General features: G+C 33.6%; 1 protein-coding gene across 3 annotated transcripts in view; it reads right to left on the bottom strand.

Annotated features, from left to right (window-relative positions):
* LOC143255617 (A disintegrin and metalloproteinase with thrombospondin motifs 9-like) overlaps window positions 1-11,029 on the bottom strand; it is a 157,486-nt gene extending 146,457 nt beyond the window's left edge. For 2 of the 3 annotated variants that reach the window (XM_076511529.1, XM_076511531.1), the window contains exons 1-2: window positions 10,651-11,029; window positions 5,554-5,867 (exon numbers count right to left, since the gene is read on the bottom strand). In XM_076511529.1, the coding sequence (XP_076367644.1) occupies window positions 5,554-5,867; window positions 10,651-10,720 (384 nt within the window). In that variant the 5' untranslated portion in view covers window positions 10,721-11,029. Of the gene's footprint in view, window positions 1-5,553; window positions 5,868-8,620; window positions 8,780-10,650 lie in introns of those variants that run through there. The other variant, XM_076511530.1, reaches the window with a different exon arrangement.
* Window positions 11,030-15,400: the final 4,371 nt, after the last annotated feature.

Here is a 15,400-nt window from a genome sequence, read left to right as displayed (position 1 = left end):
TTGGTATGCTGTGGTGAAGATGTTTCTATCAAAATGTCTCCAGAGCATAATTTTTACTGACTTTGGGAAGCTATTAAGTCTCTTTAATCCATTTTGAATAAAAATGGAGACATCTGCTTCAAAAATTTTTCAGATAAGGAATGGATAATCAGAAATCGAGGTGTAGAATCTGGCTGTCGTCCATGCGTGGTCGTTTTCCAATGATCTGTTGTTTGTTTGTTTTTTTTGTCACAAAAAGGTATCCATAATAAAGAAGCTAAATTTCAGTGCTCACTGATCCCACCAACCATGTAGCCCTACAATTGTATTCACTACAATGCCAAACAAGGACACTGCAGCAACACCAGGGTTTCGCAAGCACTATACCCCAACATCAGCATCAGATACAATCTCCACAACTCATGTTGAGAACATCCAACACTGGTACTTGGTTGACCCTAGCCCAACTGGACCAGCCAATTGACTCGAGGAGGCCACCCGTCTACAGGTATTCGAGGCCAAAGTGTCATGTTAAGGTTAGCCCTCCAAACAATATTTTCCTCCTTCATTTCATGGATCACCACGCCCAGCAAACATGTGGGTGAATGTTTAGATCCCAGAAAAGGTAAACTAAAAGAACAGAACGTTTTCTGGGAAGTCCCATCACCACGTACAGGAATCCAAACTGACGGATTGTTAATGGGATCCATTAAAATTTTTTTAGTTCAATGGTAAGAGAACTGCCATGAAATGACCAAAAGAGTGAAATATTTCTACCCAATGCCTTGTTGGCATGAAAAAACATCATGGTTAACTCTTCGTTCGCATTTCTGCTTTATCACCTGTTCAATGACCATAGTAAAGTATTATGGTCAGCATGGATTGCAGCTTACCCAGGTTCAATACTGGAGATATCTCCCTAAAAACAAGTATCTACCATGTCAAGGAGCTGAGACTGGTACAGCCAAACAAAGAAGCAAAATCTACAAAAATAATTTTAAGTGCAGTAAGTATATTTTTCAAGTTGATGTCAGCTCTGTTTCTCGAGTTTTCATTTTACATGAACTATTAGCTGCCGTGTTTTTATGCTTTACCTTTGATTTTGTTCATTCAAATTTGATAGTTTGTACTATGATTTCTATATTTTAATGCCAGTTTGTGTTAACTTTAATATATTTGAGAAAGATTTTGTTCTATTCTTTTACTTTTTCTGGAGTTAATGTTTTTATGCAGAAATAATCGTGTTTTACTTGTTAACTGAACGAGAAGATTATGATTACTGTGTCTTACAAAATTATAGTTAATTTGTACATGAGCGAGCAATTTTCAGGTTCCATGTTAGGTATTAGGAAGATATCGAGTTAAAAAAAAGGGAAGGGTATTCATAATTGAATTAACCATTACTTTCACACTACCGTAGTTAATATAGAATATAGCTTCAGTAAGATATACTTAGTTTTACTTCTGAGTTATTGTGTAGGTATTTCAATTTTTTTCTCAGTATACCTGAATACGATAGCAAGACAAACACTAAGTCAAGAGACAGTTCGTTTGTTTGGCGAATATTTTTTGCAAAGTGATTACTGGAAGAGTACACTAACAGATAATTGGTATTTAAAGTAAACATCTGCAACATTGGACAATGTTACAGAAATTCAACTTCCTCAAGAAACAAATGTAATCTGTTGAAAATCTCATGAATCATCGTTTTATGTGTCAAATTGTGTCACTTTTTCACTGATCATGCAGTAATAAACAAGTTTAACAAATACAAACCAAAGAAGTGAAGACCATATAATAACAAACAAGCTATATGAACCCAAATAAAGATCAGTAATACTTAAGGCATCACTATAGTTAGCTGTATAATTCTTTAGGCTTTTGTCAAGATTAATAGATTTAGCAGCAAAGTCAAAAGACGTGTATCCTTTTCGAACTATACTCTTATCAAATAGTTGTCTGCCTCGAGAAAAAGAAATCAAACAATGTTATTATTGTATTATTGATTGGTTGGCATTTATTGACACAGAGCAACTGGATTATCTGAGCCAAACAACGAATAAAAAATTAAAAGGAAACTTATTAAAATACTTAAAAAATCATGTTAAAACAAACACAAAGGTAAATTTTCGAATTAAAATTTAAATACAATTTAAAAGACCAATGACCTTTAAAAATGTTAAAACACAACTCAAGTGGACAGCGTCACCATCGCAAATGACTCTATCCAACATTAGGGGTGAACCAATTGTAAAAACATGTTTAAATTGTGCTGTCACTCACAGTCGTAATAGAGACACAACAGTAAAATGTGGGCTATTGAGTTACGAGTATCACACAAACCACACAATGGTATATCAATTCCAGTTTAAAAAACGATAGGTTAAAGACTGTGACTAATGCGTAGCCTATCCAGCACAAATTCCTTCTTCCGATCCTTACGGAAGCAAGACAGCGAAAGAGCAATATAAGGTTTGATCTGGAGAAGCTTGTTATCACATTGCTCACTCCAAGTCGACTGGCAACTTGTACGGTTCATATATCATATATTAACGTGGTAATAAACCCAGACCTATCATAAGTGGCGTATTCTTCTAAAATGTGGAGTGTACATTTGCCAGTAAAATTTTAGATTCAACTAAATCTAATTAAATTTTGCCTTTTTTTCCCAAAAAACAATTCAAATTGATAATTCAACATCTTTATATTTGTACTTTTTGAGAAATGAATTTCAACTTCAATTTCTACCAGCTGGAACGTTTTTATAAAAAAAATACACGTATCAACTTGTTTCTGCTTATCCTAAGCATATGTTTATATTTGTTAGAAGAGTAATCTCTTTTAGAAACAAAACGTTAAATATCTTGTTGTTTTTTAATATTCTTTTCTATCAGTTTCCTTTTCTACTGACACTCTGCCTTGCCATCTTTTCATGATGTTAAGCATGTGGTCTAAAAAATTACTAATGAAGCTCAAATCTGAAAACAAATGTATCCACTGTTTTAAAACTGTTAGATAGGAAAGATTAGAATCTTTTTTGGTGTAAATGGCGCTTAAATTGGTGAAGCATGATTATTATTAAATTATTCGTCAATAGACATTAGTATGTTGTCGATAATATTTTTGAACACTGCACTCCATGTCCAGTAACTCAAGGATTTAAAACCTAAAAAGAAGTAGAACTTTCTGAACAATCTTTAGAGAGATCAAGTTTTAAAATGCTGTCAAATGTGTATTTCGAAATTCTCGAGCTAATAAAAGGTAACCATCACAACGCGAATATATTTTTGGCTTGCTACAGTTAGTATACTATAAACCCCGAAAACTATAACTGCGATTGACGCTTATTAATCGGAAACTACAGATATTTTATCAGGAATGTTTTATAGATTTCAAACATTACAAGTCGTTTAACTTCAGTGGATTACCGTTGGGCGTTAACTGTTTGTGTTTTTAACTTCGCGCAAAGCTACTCGAGGTCTATCTGCACTAGCCATCTCTGATTTAGCAGTGTAAGACCAGAGGGAAGTCAGATAGTCATCATCACCCACCGTCAACTCTTGTGCTACTCTTTTACCAACGAATCATGGGATTGACCGTCACATTATAAAACCCCCACCGCTGAAAGGGCGAGCATATTTGGTGCGACGGGGATTCGAACCCGCGTCCCTCAGATTACGAGTCCAATGCCTTAATCCACCTGGCCATGCCGGACCTCGGACGTTAATATTTCTTCCAAAGCATTACGCAACTTCAATAATGAAAAAATTAGCTATTAAGTGTCCCGTGTTCCCGTTAGGAGAGCGGTAAGTTTACGGATTTACAACGCTAATTTTAGAGGTTCGATTCCCCTCGGTGGGCTCAGCAGTTAGCTCGATGTGGCTTTGCTATAAGAAAACACACACAAAAACACCCAACTGTCCTGTACCGATATCAATTCCAAATTACTTCGCTCATCGTGAACCGTCGATAAAATATTCAGTTTTCAGACCTGATATAAGACTCGTATTGTTTGTAAGTTTGTATAACTTTTATATATAAATCATTATTTATAATAACCATTATTACAAATTGTATTGTTATTTTGTACATTAAAATATATTTGTGTTAAGAAAGAAATTATGTTTATCAATCTTGTTGGCAAATACTATAAATTTGAAACATATTGACATTCATTTAACTTCTTAATCCAAATTATAATTCAACTCAGTTTTAGGCTATTTGAAATTGTAATACGTAGCGTAATAAATTGTAGGATCGTCCAAGATAAATCATAATACGTAACACATTTTATATTCAACATGCTAATTCATCAATTAATACATATGCAAGAACCCTATCCAGATAAAATGAGGGGAAGAGCGTACTTATTACTGCAGCATTCTAAAATGTATGACAGATCTTAACTCCAATCGCGATTACATCAATGAAGTTAATTTATTATCCTTCTTTGTCATTGATTAAAATCCCACTAATAAACGACACTGTAATGTTAGTTTTGTTATTTATTTGTTAGTATACAGAGTCCAAAAATATTCCTAACTTCTAATTTAGAGGTAATATAAATTATTAGAAGATGACAATTCTCTCAATTAAAGCTTCGATAATCTTGAATACAACAAAAGGTTAATGCAACAGTTATTTCCTGTTTGTTACCTCAGCCGCCAAAGGTGGATGGAGGTTATATTTTTACCTTTGTTTGTGAGTGTGTTTGTGTGCCAGCAAGATTTGTCGAAAACGGCTGGATAGATTTGGACGAAAGATGATACATATACATTCAGACTATGACCGAACTTAGAGGCGATTAGTTTCTGGGGAGTAAAAAAAAAAAAAATCCTATCTGTAAAAACGAGAACCAATTCTTCACACTATTTTTGCTCTATAACTCAGTCATAATGATCAGATTTTGATGAAACTTGATGGAAATATGTAGAATGTTATTCTTCATTGTCCTGTCAAAAATAATCCGTGTCCGTTAATAACAACAGACATATTGTTTGTTTTTAGATTTCTCGCAAAACTGCACGAGGGCTATCTTTGCTAGCAGTTCCTAATTTAGCATTATAAGACGAGAGGAAAGGCAGCTAGTCATCACCACTCACTGCCAACTCTTGGGCTACTGTTTTACCAACGAATAATAGGATTGACTGTCATATTATAACACCCCCACAGCGAAAGAGCGAGCATGTTTGATGTTATGGGGATTCGAACTCGCGACTCTCAGATTACGAGTCAAGCGCCCTAACCACCTGGCCTTGCCAGGCTTCACGGACATATGAAAACATTTTATGTTTTTATTTTTTTGAGAGCCAAATATGATCGACACTGCGTGGCAGAAATATACGTCTTACTAAGTGCACCTCTATTTTTTTCTGCAATTCATAACTTTCTAACATGTACAAATGTAAAAAGTTATGTTATAAATTAATCATGATTGTATTTTTAAATGTACGATCGCTCTCATGAACTACTGATTAATAGAATATTTTTAAAGAAATATAAAAAGATAACGATTTGTTTAAGCTAGATTTGTTTTAAACTATGAAGAGCATACAGTTTCCGAGTAATACTTACCATTCCTTGACAAAGACTAACGAACACCCGAGAAGATTTATCACCTTGAATACGACCCTGGTAGTAACAGCTTCTTTCGATAGAGGAATGCATCCACACTGTTGTGTTTTCGGCAAATGAATCCACAGTTTGCATAGAAAAGTGGGGAGATATAAAACTATTTTCTTGATGTAGATTCAAATTGAATGTTTTGTTAAAAGCTTCCCATTTATAATGCTTTTCCTGTTCTCTGTCTCGTCCCCACCTCTTGTCATGTTTTTCAACACGAACTGGATACACCACCTGTGATCTTGACAGTACACTTCTCGGTGGATCTACAAATATATTGTAGAATCAATTAAACAGGACCACGTTAACTTAAGAACATTTAAAGTATGCGATTATTTGACATTTTATGATTTTGTCTATTTTGTATTTTGACTCTATCTTATTTGTAAGTATAAGTTTTGTAATTACTTCAAAATGAAAAACTAAAATACAGGTTTTAAGTGTATGATTTAAATTTGGTGATATGATACACTAATGTTCAGTATAAACTGAGAAACAGTTTCAAAAAGAAGTAAAGGAGTAATTCTCAACTAACATTACTTTCCGAATTTGGTGATTAACTGACAATCTACGAATTTAGTTTTCAGATCTAAATATACCATTGTTATACAAGAATACGCTAGCATAACCTCAGTACGTTTCAACTAAATTGGTGCTATTTAACGGATTCCTTTATGATACACAGGAAATGAACAATTCTAAAAGAAAACTGAAATATTTACTAAATATAAGCGTTTCTTTAACATTATACAAGTTATAAAAGAAGCACCGTGTTCTACAATTCTATTAGGATGATATCACACAATTATTCTGCAACGTATTTTATAGAACAAATATGCGATAAAATACCAATAAGTCTTTTTCCATTCCAATAAGAATAAGATTGTAAACAACCAATCACATTTCGCTTTATGACATCATTCAATTCTTAATGCAAACAAAACAAACTTTAAAATGCTCTTGATGAGATGACGAGAAACACACTTGAAATAAAAATGTATCTTCGAACCACTGGTATAGGTATTAACACTTTTATTGATAAGCAGAGAACAACGTTTCAACCTTCCTAGGTCATCTTCAGGTTAAAAAAGAGAGTTTGCAATTGACCGTTGCCGGACACATATCTTAGGGACGAAAGTCTAAACGAATACGGGATTGTAGGAGACGTCACAGATGGATGTTAGGTTATTAATTACTGTAGGTATAAAGGCGTTATCCTAAAGATGACTAGAAAGATCGAAACGTTGTTCTCTGCTTATCAATAAAAGTGTTAATACCCATACCAGCCGTTCTGAGATACAACTTTAAAATGTGCAACATGCCCAGTTACATTCTATCAAGTTTACAAACAAACAAAAATATCATGGGTTTATATTATTTATGTTGATCTATAATTTTCAATAAGTCTACAAACTCTTATTTTCACTGCAAAAAAAAAAAAGGTCATGTTCATCCTGAATTAACTGGTTAGGGTTTGTAAGATAGGTGTTTACAATGTTTTAGTACCTTCTTGCACAGAAAGAACCAATGACCTACTTGTAAACATACACTATACGAATACAGAATAAGAAAAAAAAACAGTGAATCTTTTTCAATACTGCGTTATTAGCATATAAACAAATATTTTGTGTTTTTGTATATTGTTCGTAGCATTATAAAAATCATGTATAAACGTATGACTCGTGTTTACACTTACTGTGTGCGTACCCAGCTATCACTGCGCTTATGTGGCCTAGACATGAAACATCAAGTGTGGATTAGATAGCGTCATCAAGGCTACGTAAGACCTACATTTTTCGACTGTTAAGACTGGATGGTATACACAAGTTACTAGTGCAAAGGCTTCGAATTACTCGCCAGGAGAAACAAACACACGAGATATTCCCTAGTGTTCAGAACGTTGAGAGGAGTAGCGCTCAGCCTTATAAATCTAAACTTCATAAAGAACAAATAAAGAGCCACTTTACATTTCGCACTTCCATACTGTTTATTTTAATTTATTTTTGCGTTATATTTCTGCAGTTAAAAACGTTAACAAATAACCTTTTATAAATAGCTGGTCTTTTTATTATTATTATTCATAGAGGATAGATATATACAAATATTTATAACTGATTGGTCAGCATCTCATGTTGGAAGCTAATGCAAAACCGCAATATAAATAGCTTAGAAATACCGACCGTGTAATCAGATTTAGAAAGTTTTGAAAAATTAAATATCTAACAATTCCTAGTATTTCATTTATATAAACCAACTGGAAGGAACATGAACAAAATACGTTTAATGAATTAACTACAGCAATGCTACACAAGGACAATCTGCTCCAATATGAACACGTTATGCATATTTTTGCATTAAATCAATTTTCAGCGAGTTACGTTTCCACACAAATATTGAGTGAAATAATTCAGAAATAAGAGGATTAACGAAAGTATAATAAACACAGTTTATCCGCTTCAAGAAAATAATGCTTGTCTGTAAGTTGTCACAAGTTATTTTTTCACACTCAGAATTTTTCCCAGATACACTCACTGAAAGTAAAAATAGATGTTGAAAAATTCGGCTGTTGAATGTTGCAGGATGTATAATAGACCAATTAATGCTGTCGTTACTGAGACAATGCAGGAAAAAAATACAATAGTACATAAAGCCACAGATTTCATTTATCACATACTACAGGGTGTTCGGAAAGTCACTGTGCAGTTTTGTAGTCATATTTTATTCAGTCTCTTTCAACCCAGCAACTGATAGCGGTGTTTAGAAACAAAATAAGAAGGATCCAGGCCTGTATTGATGCCAACGGGGGTCACTTTCAACACTGTTTATAATTTTCATTCATATTTACTTCCTGTATTCTATATTGAAACATGTCTGTTAATAAATATACAAGTGCACAGTGACTTTCCAAACACTCTGTAGTAACAGGCAATACTCAAAAGTGAGCTAAGCACCTGACATATTTCAACCCATTCCATTTTTGCTAATGCAATAACGCTTCTCATAGTTTAGAATACTGTACCTAGATAATTATTAATAACATGGAACGTTTTCAAAGCAAACATCGATATTGGAAACTAATAATTATATCTTTCAAGTTTACAAACTGTAGTAAAAACACATCAACCGTAGTGTCACACCTTTTTGTTACTGTTTAGAATTCTCGCATATAGCTACACAATGACTATCTGCTCAAATTTATCTTTAATCATGAAGTAACAGATGAAGAGGTGGGGCAGCGAGCCAGCAAAACTCACCGACACCTTTTATGATTTAGCGAACACTCTTATACTGTACTCACGACCCCAAAGTGTGAAGCGAATTTTCAAGACAACGGGACGTGAACCAAGAAAACTTGGATTGCAAGTTACAGAAAAATGTGTCTGCTTAAAATTAATTTAATTATAAAGTGAAACATAATAAACACTTATTACAAAGTACATCCATGACGATTTGTTATGCTTGCACTACAACGTTTCATTTTTGGTTGAGGTAAGGCCGGTTAACATTTCTTATTCGCCAAAAAAAATCAACATGAGTAAATTACCTACGAAATGTGTCTTAATTGCTATCATTCACGTTACATGTTATTTGGAACCATTAACCACCCTCCTTACCTCCGGAGTCAGATGTGCTTTCTCGTAGAAAAGGCTGCCATATGAATACATCGTTAAACATAATATGTGGTTTTAACAGTGATCTAAGTCATTTGCAAGCTATGTAGTACTTTGGAGTAATAATCTATGGAAAATAACCCTCTTTTTCTAGTAGTGGTTAGCTCTCTATCTTTATTCGAATTTCATCGTTTTCACTGCTAAAGATCTTCCTTCGGTCTACAGAAATATTTATCGTCCTACTGAATTGTTTTTCTGCAAATAATTGTCTTCTTGTCAGTTTGTATCTAGCATTAAATTTAGTGATGTAAGAAACTCAGCTTTAGATAATGCATTTTCTGTCGTTCCCAAAGTTATTGCGATTACAGTGTACCTGTGAATACTACAAGGTATGTTGCCATTAGCACTATTTACACGTGTCGTTTCTTGTTTCGTAAAAGAGAAAGAAACACTTTTTCATGACACGTGTGAATAACAACTTGTCCTGAAAGCCATCTTAGGAAAGTAGCGTATCCTAAATTAAATGAGAAAATACAAGCTTCTCCCGCAAACCTAGAATAGGAGAAAAGAGTAACCAGCCTATTAACCTCACACTTGTATTGCGTTCTTCTATTACTCTATCTCCTCTTCTGTTACTACCATTATCCGCAGCGAAAGGATAAACAGAAAACCGGCAGTTTACTATATTTTAATAAAATATCAATAATCACCGCTTCTAAACTGTATAAAATTGCAAATAACAAAGGCCTTTTAACAAATGGAACTTGAATATCAAAATATGTTTGTGTTCATTATTTTTAACTTAACTCTTCCCCAACTTTCAACATCACCATAGTTTAATGGCAGACATAACAACATCACCATAATCTAATGACAGACATAACAACATCACCATAACCTAACGACAGACATAACAACATCACTATAGTTTAATGGCAGACATAACAACATCACCATAACCTAACGACAGACATAACAACATCACTATAGTTTAATGGCAGACATAACAACATCACCATAATCTAATGATAGACATAACAACATCACCATAATCTAATGATAGACATAACAACATCACCATAATCTAATGATAGACATAACAACATCACCAAAGCCTAATGATAGACATAACAACATCACCATAGTCTAATGATAAACATAACGGTTTAACCAGCTATTTTGTCGTTGTATTTTTTACTACACTTAACGGTTAGCAATGAGCTGGAAATTGTATATTCCGTAATGCTTCACTTAAAAATGATTCTGGAGTTTAACGATCAAATCAATCAGAATACTTATAAATTACAATACAGAGATTTATGATAAACACTTAGTTATCCCATTTTTATCATGATACGGCTTCTTTTCCAAATAGGGAGGAGAATTATAAACGTTACAAAAGTATATCCATAGTACACTTTTTAGAGTTTTTACCTACCTATTGCTAAAATCCAGGATTTCGATATAATGACATAGGTGAAAAGCAATGGAGTTAACACCCACCACATTATCTCAGATCACAGGTCTCAGAAAGGTTTACACACTTTCAAACTGTCAAGGATATGGAGAAGTAATAAAAAAAACCAATTTGCGTTCATTTTAATTGAAGACTCACTTTGATAACGGACATAATAATTCAAAGAAAGTGTATGATGATATGCAAATGAAAACAAACAAATTATTAATCTTTTAACACAGTCATATACATATATATACATCTACCAGTGTAAACCAGCACAACACTTCTTTACAAACCAAGCAACATGCTTCCCTCTTCTCCGCTTTCATACTCAAAGAGCTGCACACAGATCACGTATACTTTGCGCACACTGCAAAAACTTCCACTCCTCCTACTGCGAGTTTTTAGAACTAGCTCTTTAGTTGAATGCCCTCTCGTAATATATCTATGTTTATTATGTTTTGTAAGTTACCATTTCAACAGAATCGAAGGAAATTTAAGTATTTCATTTCTGTACATAATATTTCTTGAATTCATAGCTAGTTATTAGCTTCCAGTCTTTTCACTCACCTCATTTAACGGTTCCGTTAAATTTACTTTTACCATATTATTGAAATTTGGAAAATGTAGTGACGTTTCTGCATACATATGAATAAAGTATTTCCTGAAAACATAGTTCTAATATACTTTAATAAACTATGATTCCACATAGTTTATTATTGTTAATTTACCATGGTTGTGCAAGATGGAGCTGTGATATCTTCAAAGATTGGCTGTAATTATGGTATCAAATAAAATTATTTGTTCATTCGTTAAGTTGTGTATGCGTGTGTGTGTTTAAAACTTTTTGAGAGCGATTTGCACTGGCCTTCTCTAATTTAGAGAGGTATTAGACCAGGGGAAAGACGCTTAGTCAACACCACCTACCTCCAACTTTTGGGATAGTTGTCACTAAAAAATGGTGAGTTTGACCATCACTTTATAATTATCCCAAATCTGGAAGAACGAGCGTGTTTAGCGATAAGTGCGTTATTAACGTAACACGAAACATCATGAAAATCGATCATTTTTTTTTTACTTAAATGTCTGGACACTGAACGTGTTAATCAAAGAACCTTTAAGTTTTATGAGTGACGAATTTCTACGACATATAATGAAACCAAGAAGTGGACCAAAGCATTTTATTTGTAAATGTGATAAATAACTTTGAGCAATTTTCATTAAATTAAGGGTTGCCTCGAAAGTGATATCCATCTAAAGTAGCTATAGAGTAGTAAATCGCATCATGTCTAGAACAAAACGCACATGTCCATCAAGTCAACCATTAAATTCCTCGTGACCTTATAAGGCATGCACGACCGGTTGAACTTTGAAATCGTATAATATATCAAACTCATAATCATATCAGGTATGCACAGACAGATGTACAGGATCAAAAGTACCCTAAAAACAAATTATAGACATTTATTGACAAAGTATGGCATGTTTAACTTACTTTAAACCTAGAGTTATAAGTAACAATTGGGGTGAATGTTTCAGAGAAAAAAACTAACATAATCGACATTTATGTATTTTCAATGTTTAATAAATTAAGTACGAGTTAATCTTCTAATTAAATCAACTTTTTATTCACTAAATATTTACAACCCTAATTTTCCTATTAAACTTTGATTTTATGATGAAATCTGAGCAAAATTATCAGTTAAGTCACTAATTATGGTATGGTATTTAAAAGTAACTCTCCTTCTCATGAAATGTTGAGTCTTTTGCCATGTTTAACATTTTGTAATTTATATTTAAAAACCAACAATACGAACCATATACTAAAGGTTTTGAGAAAGTTCTGCTACACATATTCTTTAACACAAGTATAGAATATTAAATATGCAGAAATGCGTGTGTGTTTTTAGTATAGCAAAGCCATAAAAAGCTATCTGCTCAGCCCACCGAGGGGAATCAAACCTCTGATTTTAGCGTTGTAAATCCGGAGACATACCGCTGTACTAGCGGGGGGCTGATGCAGAAAAGAAAGAAGTGAAGTCGAGACACCAAACACTCATTTTTTTCTCATGTTTAAAGTTTCTTTGTTATTTATCAAAACAAATTAATATGGAAAGCACAATAATCATTCAACTTTTTATCTAAACTACATAACTAAAAGCACTACAATCCGTAGAATTAACTACCTTTAGTGGAAGCAGAAGTCCTGTTTTTTGGAGTACTACTTGTAAATGATTTAATATTATTTTAATATCTATATTTGTTTCAGTTTAAAATATATTTAGAATTGCATGTAACTTATATTGTCAAACGTGTATTGCGCAGTCCTGCTTGCTCTCTAAATGTATAGAAGACTCTTGAGCATAAGAATAAAAAATGAAACAGATGTTGTCAAGTGAACTCTCGATAAAAGTATCGATACGCCAAGAGATAGTTTTAGAATGTTGTTTGGTCGCTACAGTTATTGAAACTATAATTATGACAAACGCTTATTAATCAGAGAACTACAGATATTTGATGAAAAACGTTTATAGGTTTCGAATATTACGAACCGTTCAACCTTAGACGTTAGTATTTCCATGAGGACTTTAGATAGATGTCTTACTCTATGAAAAGTAAGCTAGTAAGCCGCGTTCAGCCAAACAAAAATAGAGTGGTTTGTTTTGAATTTTACGCAAAGTTACAAGAGGGCTATTTGCGCTAGCCGTAATATACATAATTTAGCAGTGTAAGACTAGAGGAAAAGCAACTAGTCACCACCACTCGCTGCCAACTCTTGGGGCTCCTCTTTTACCAACGAATAGTAGGACTAACCGTCATATTCTAAGGTCCCCACGACTGAAAGGGCGAATATATTTGGTGTGGATTCGAACCCACGACCCTCAGATTAGAAGTCAAGTGCCTTAACCACATGGCCATGCCGGGCCGACAAGGAAAAAACTAGCTAGCCTTCTCGTCAAATGAAGTGTATGTGTATCAACATAAAATTAATTCGCTCGTCGTGAACCTCGACCGTTGATAAAATATTTAGTTCCAGATCAGATAGAAGACTGAAAATTGTTTGTGAGTTTCCAAAATTTTGTACACAAATAATTATTTGTAACAACTGTTTCTAATAACCAATATTATAAATTGTATTGCTGTTTGTATATTAAAATTTGATACTTATGTACATTCAAGTAATTTCTAAATTAAGATTATAATAACCGGCTATTTTATAAAATGGAGACTCGTCCAAGATAAATTATAATACGTAACATACTCTACCCGTATTAATTACATACAATTAAATCATAATTTGATTTTATTATGCTCTTTCTTTTCTTTGATATGTTAGCTGTTCTAAAATAACATTTCACATGTTGAAACATGAACACAGATTAGTAATTTCAAGATTAGACAACATGGTTCAAATCGTTACTATGAAAATATTGTGCACTTATTCTGTATACTTGTTTACTTCGTCTGCGTAGCATAATTAATATAGGTCATTATACAGAAAAATCATTTGCATGCCTAAAGAACAGTTTCTCAGCTGTACCAAGAAAAATAAATCATCATGAATCAACTTCCTTTATGTCTACATGTCCTGATTATTTTTAACATTTGGGTAAAATCGATATATGAAAGAATCCCAGGGGTAACGTGATAGTATTTCATATGTCCTGCTATGGCACACTAACATTTCCTTCATGGGCAATCGAAAATTGAAGATTTAGCTCAGATTTGAGTGATGACAGCTTCTTGTCTTCACTTGTGTCGTACATCGTTTGCCTGACATTTCTAAAAGTTAATTTTGTCGTATTTAATTTGATTTAACCTAGATAACAGACATTGACGTCAGCAGATCGAGAAACAGATAGCATTTGTCAATATGATTAAAAGGTGGTCCACTAGATGGCGTCTTGAAACTAAATAAATCAAAATCGCTTATGAAATTAAATGAAATGTCTATAGAATGTTTTAATAAATATGGATAAACGACATAAGCCCGAACCTATGCCTTACAATTCAAGAACATAAATTACACTTACGTGTAAACTTAAATTAATTCTGCATAACATAAAATGTATAAAAATACGAGATTGTTTGTTTGTTTTTGAATTTCGCACAAAGCTACTCGAGGGATATCTGTGCTAGCCGTCCCTAATTTAGTAGTGTAAGACTAGAGGGAAAGCAGCTAGTCATCACCACTCACCACCATCTCTTGGGCTACTCTTTTACCAACGAATAATGGGATTGACCGTCACATTATCACCCCCCCCACGGCTGAAAGGGTGAGCATGTTTGGCGCGACGGGGATGCGAACCCACGACCCTCAGATTACGAGTCGCACGCTTTAACACACTTGGCCATGCCGGGCCAAAATACGGAATATTCGATTGTTTGGAATTAAGCACAAAGCAACACCACGGGTATCGAAACCCGGTTTTTAGCGCTGTGAGAACGCAGAAATACCGCTATGCAATGTGGTTGCCGAGATCTTGCCAAATTTTGTGGTTTGTTACTAGATAACATAATATAGCCTTTAAAAATATTAAAATTAAGTCAGTGCTCAGACGTATAGGTAAAAATAATAAACAAGCAAGCCCTCTTGTACCACAGTGATATGTTTGCATACTTATATTGCTTGAAACCCTAAAATCTCACCTTATTAAAAGTCGTGTATTTATATACGTATATAACAAATATTAGTAAACATACATTTAGAAATGTTATATTTAAGGCT

This window comes from Tachypleus tridentatus, chromosome 7 (assembly GCF_004210375.1).
Source record: "Tachypleus tridentatus isolate NWPU-2018 chromosome 7, ASM421037v1, whole genome shotgun sequence".
Taxonomy (NCBI): domain Eukaryota; kingdom Metazoa; phylum Arthropoda; class Merostomata; order Xiphosura; family Limulidae; genus Tachypleus; species Tachypleus tridentatus.
This window is presented reverse-complemented; position numbering and strand designations above follow the sequence as displayed.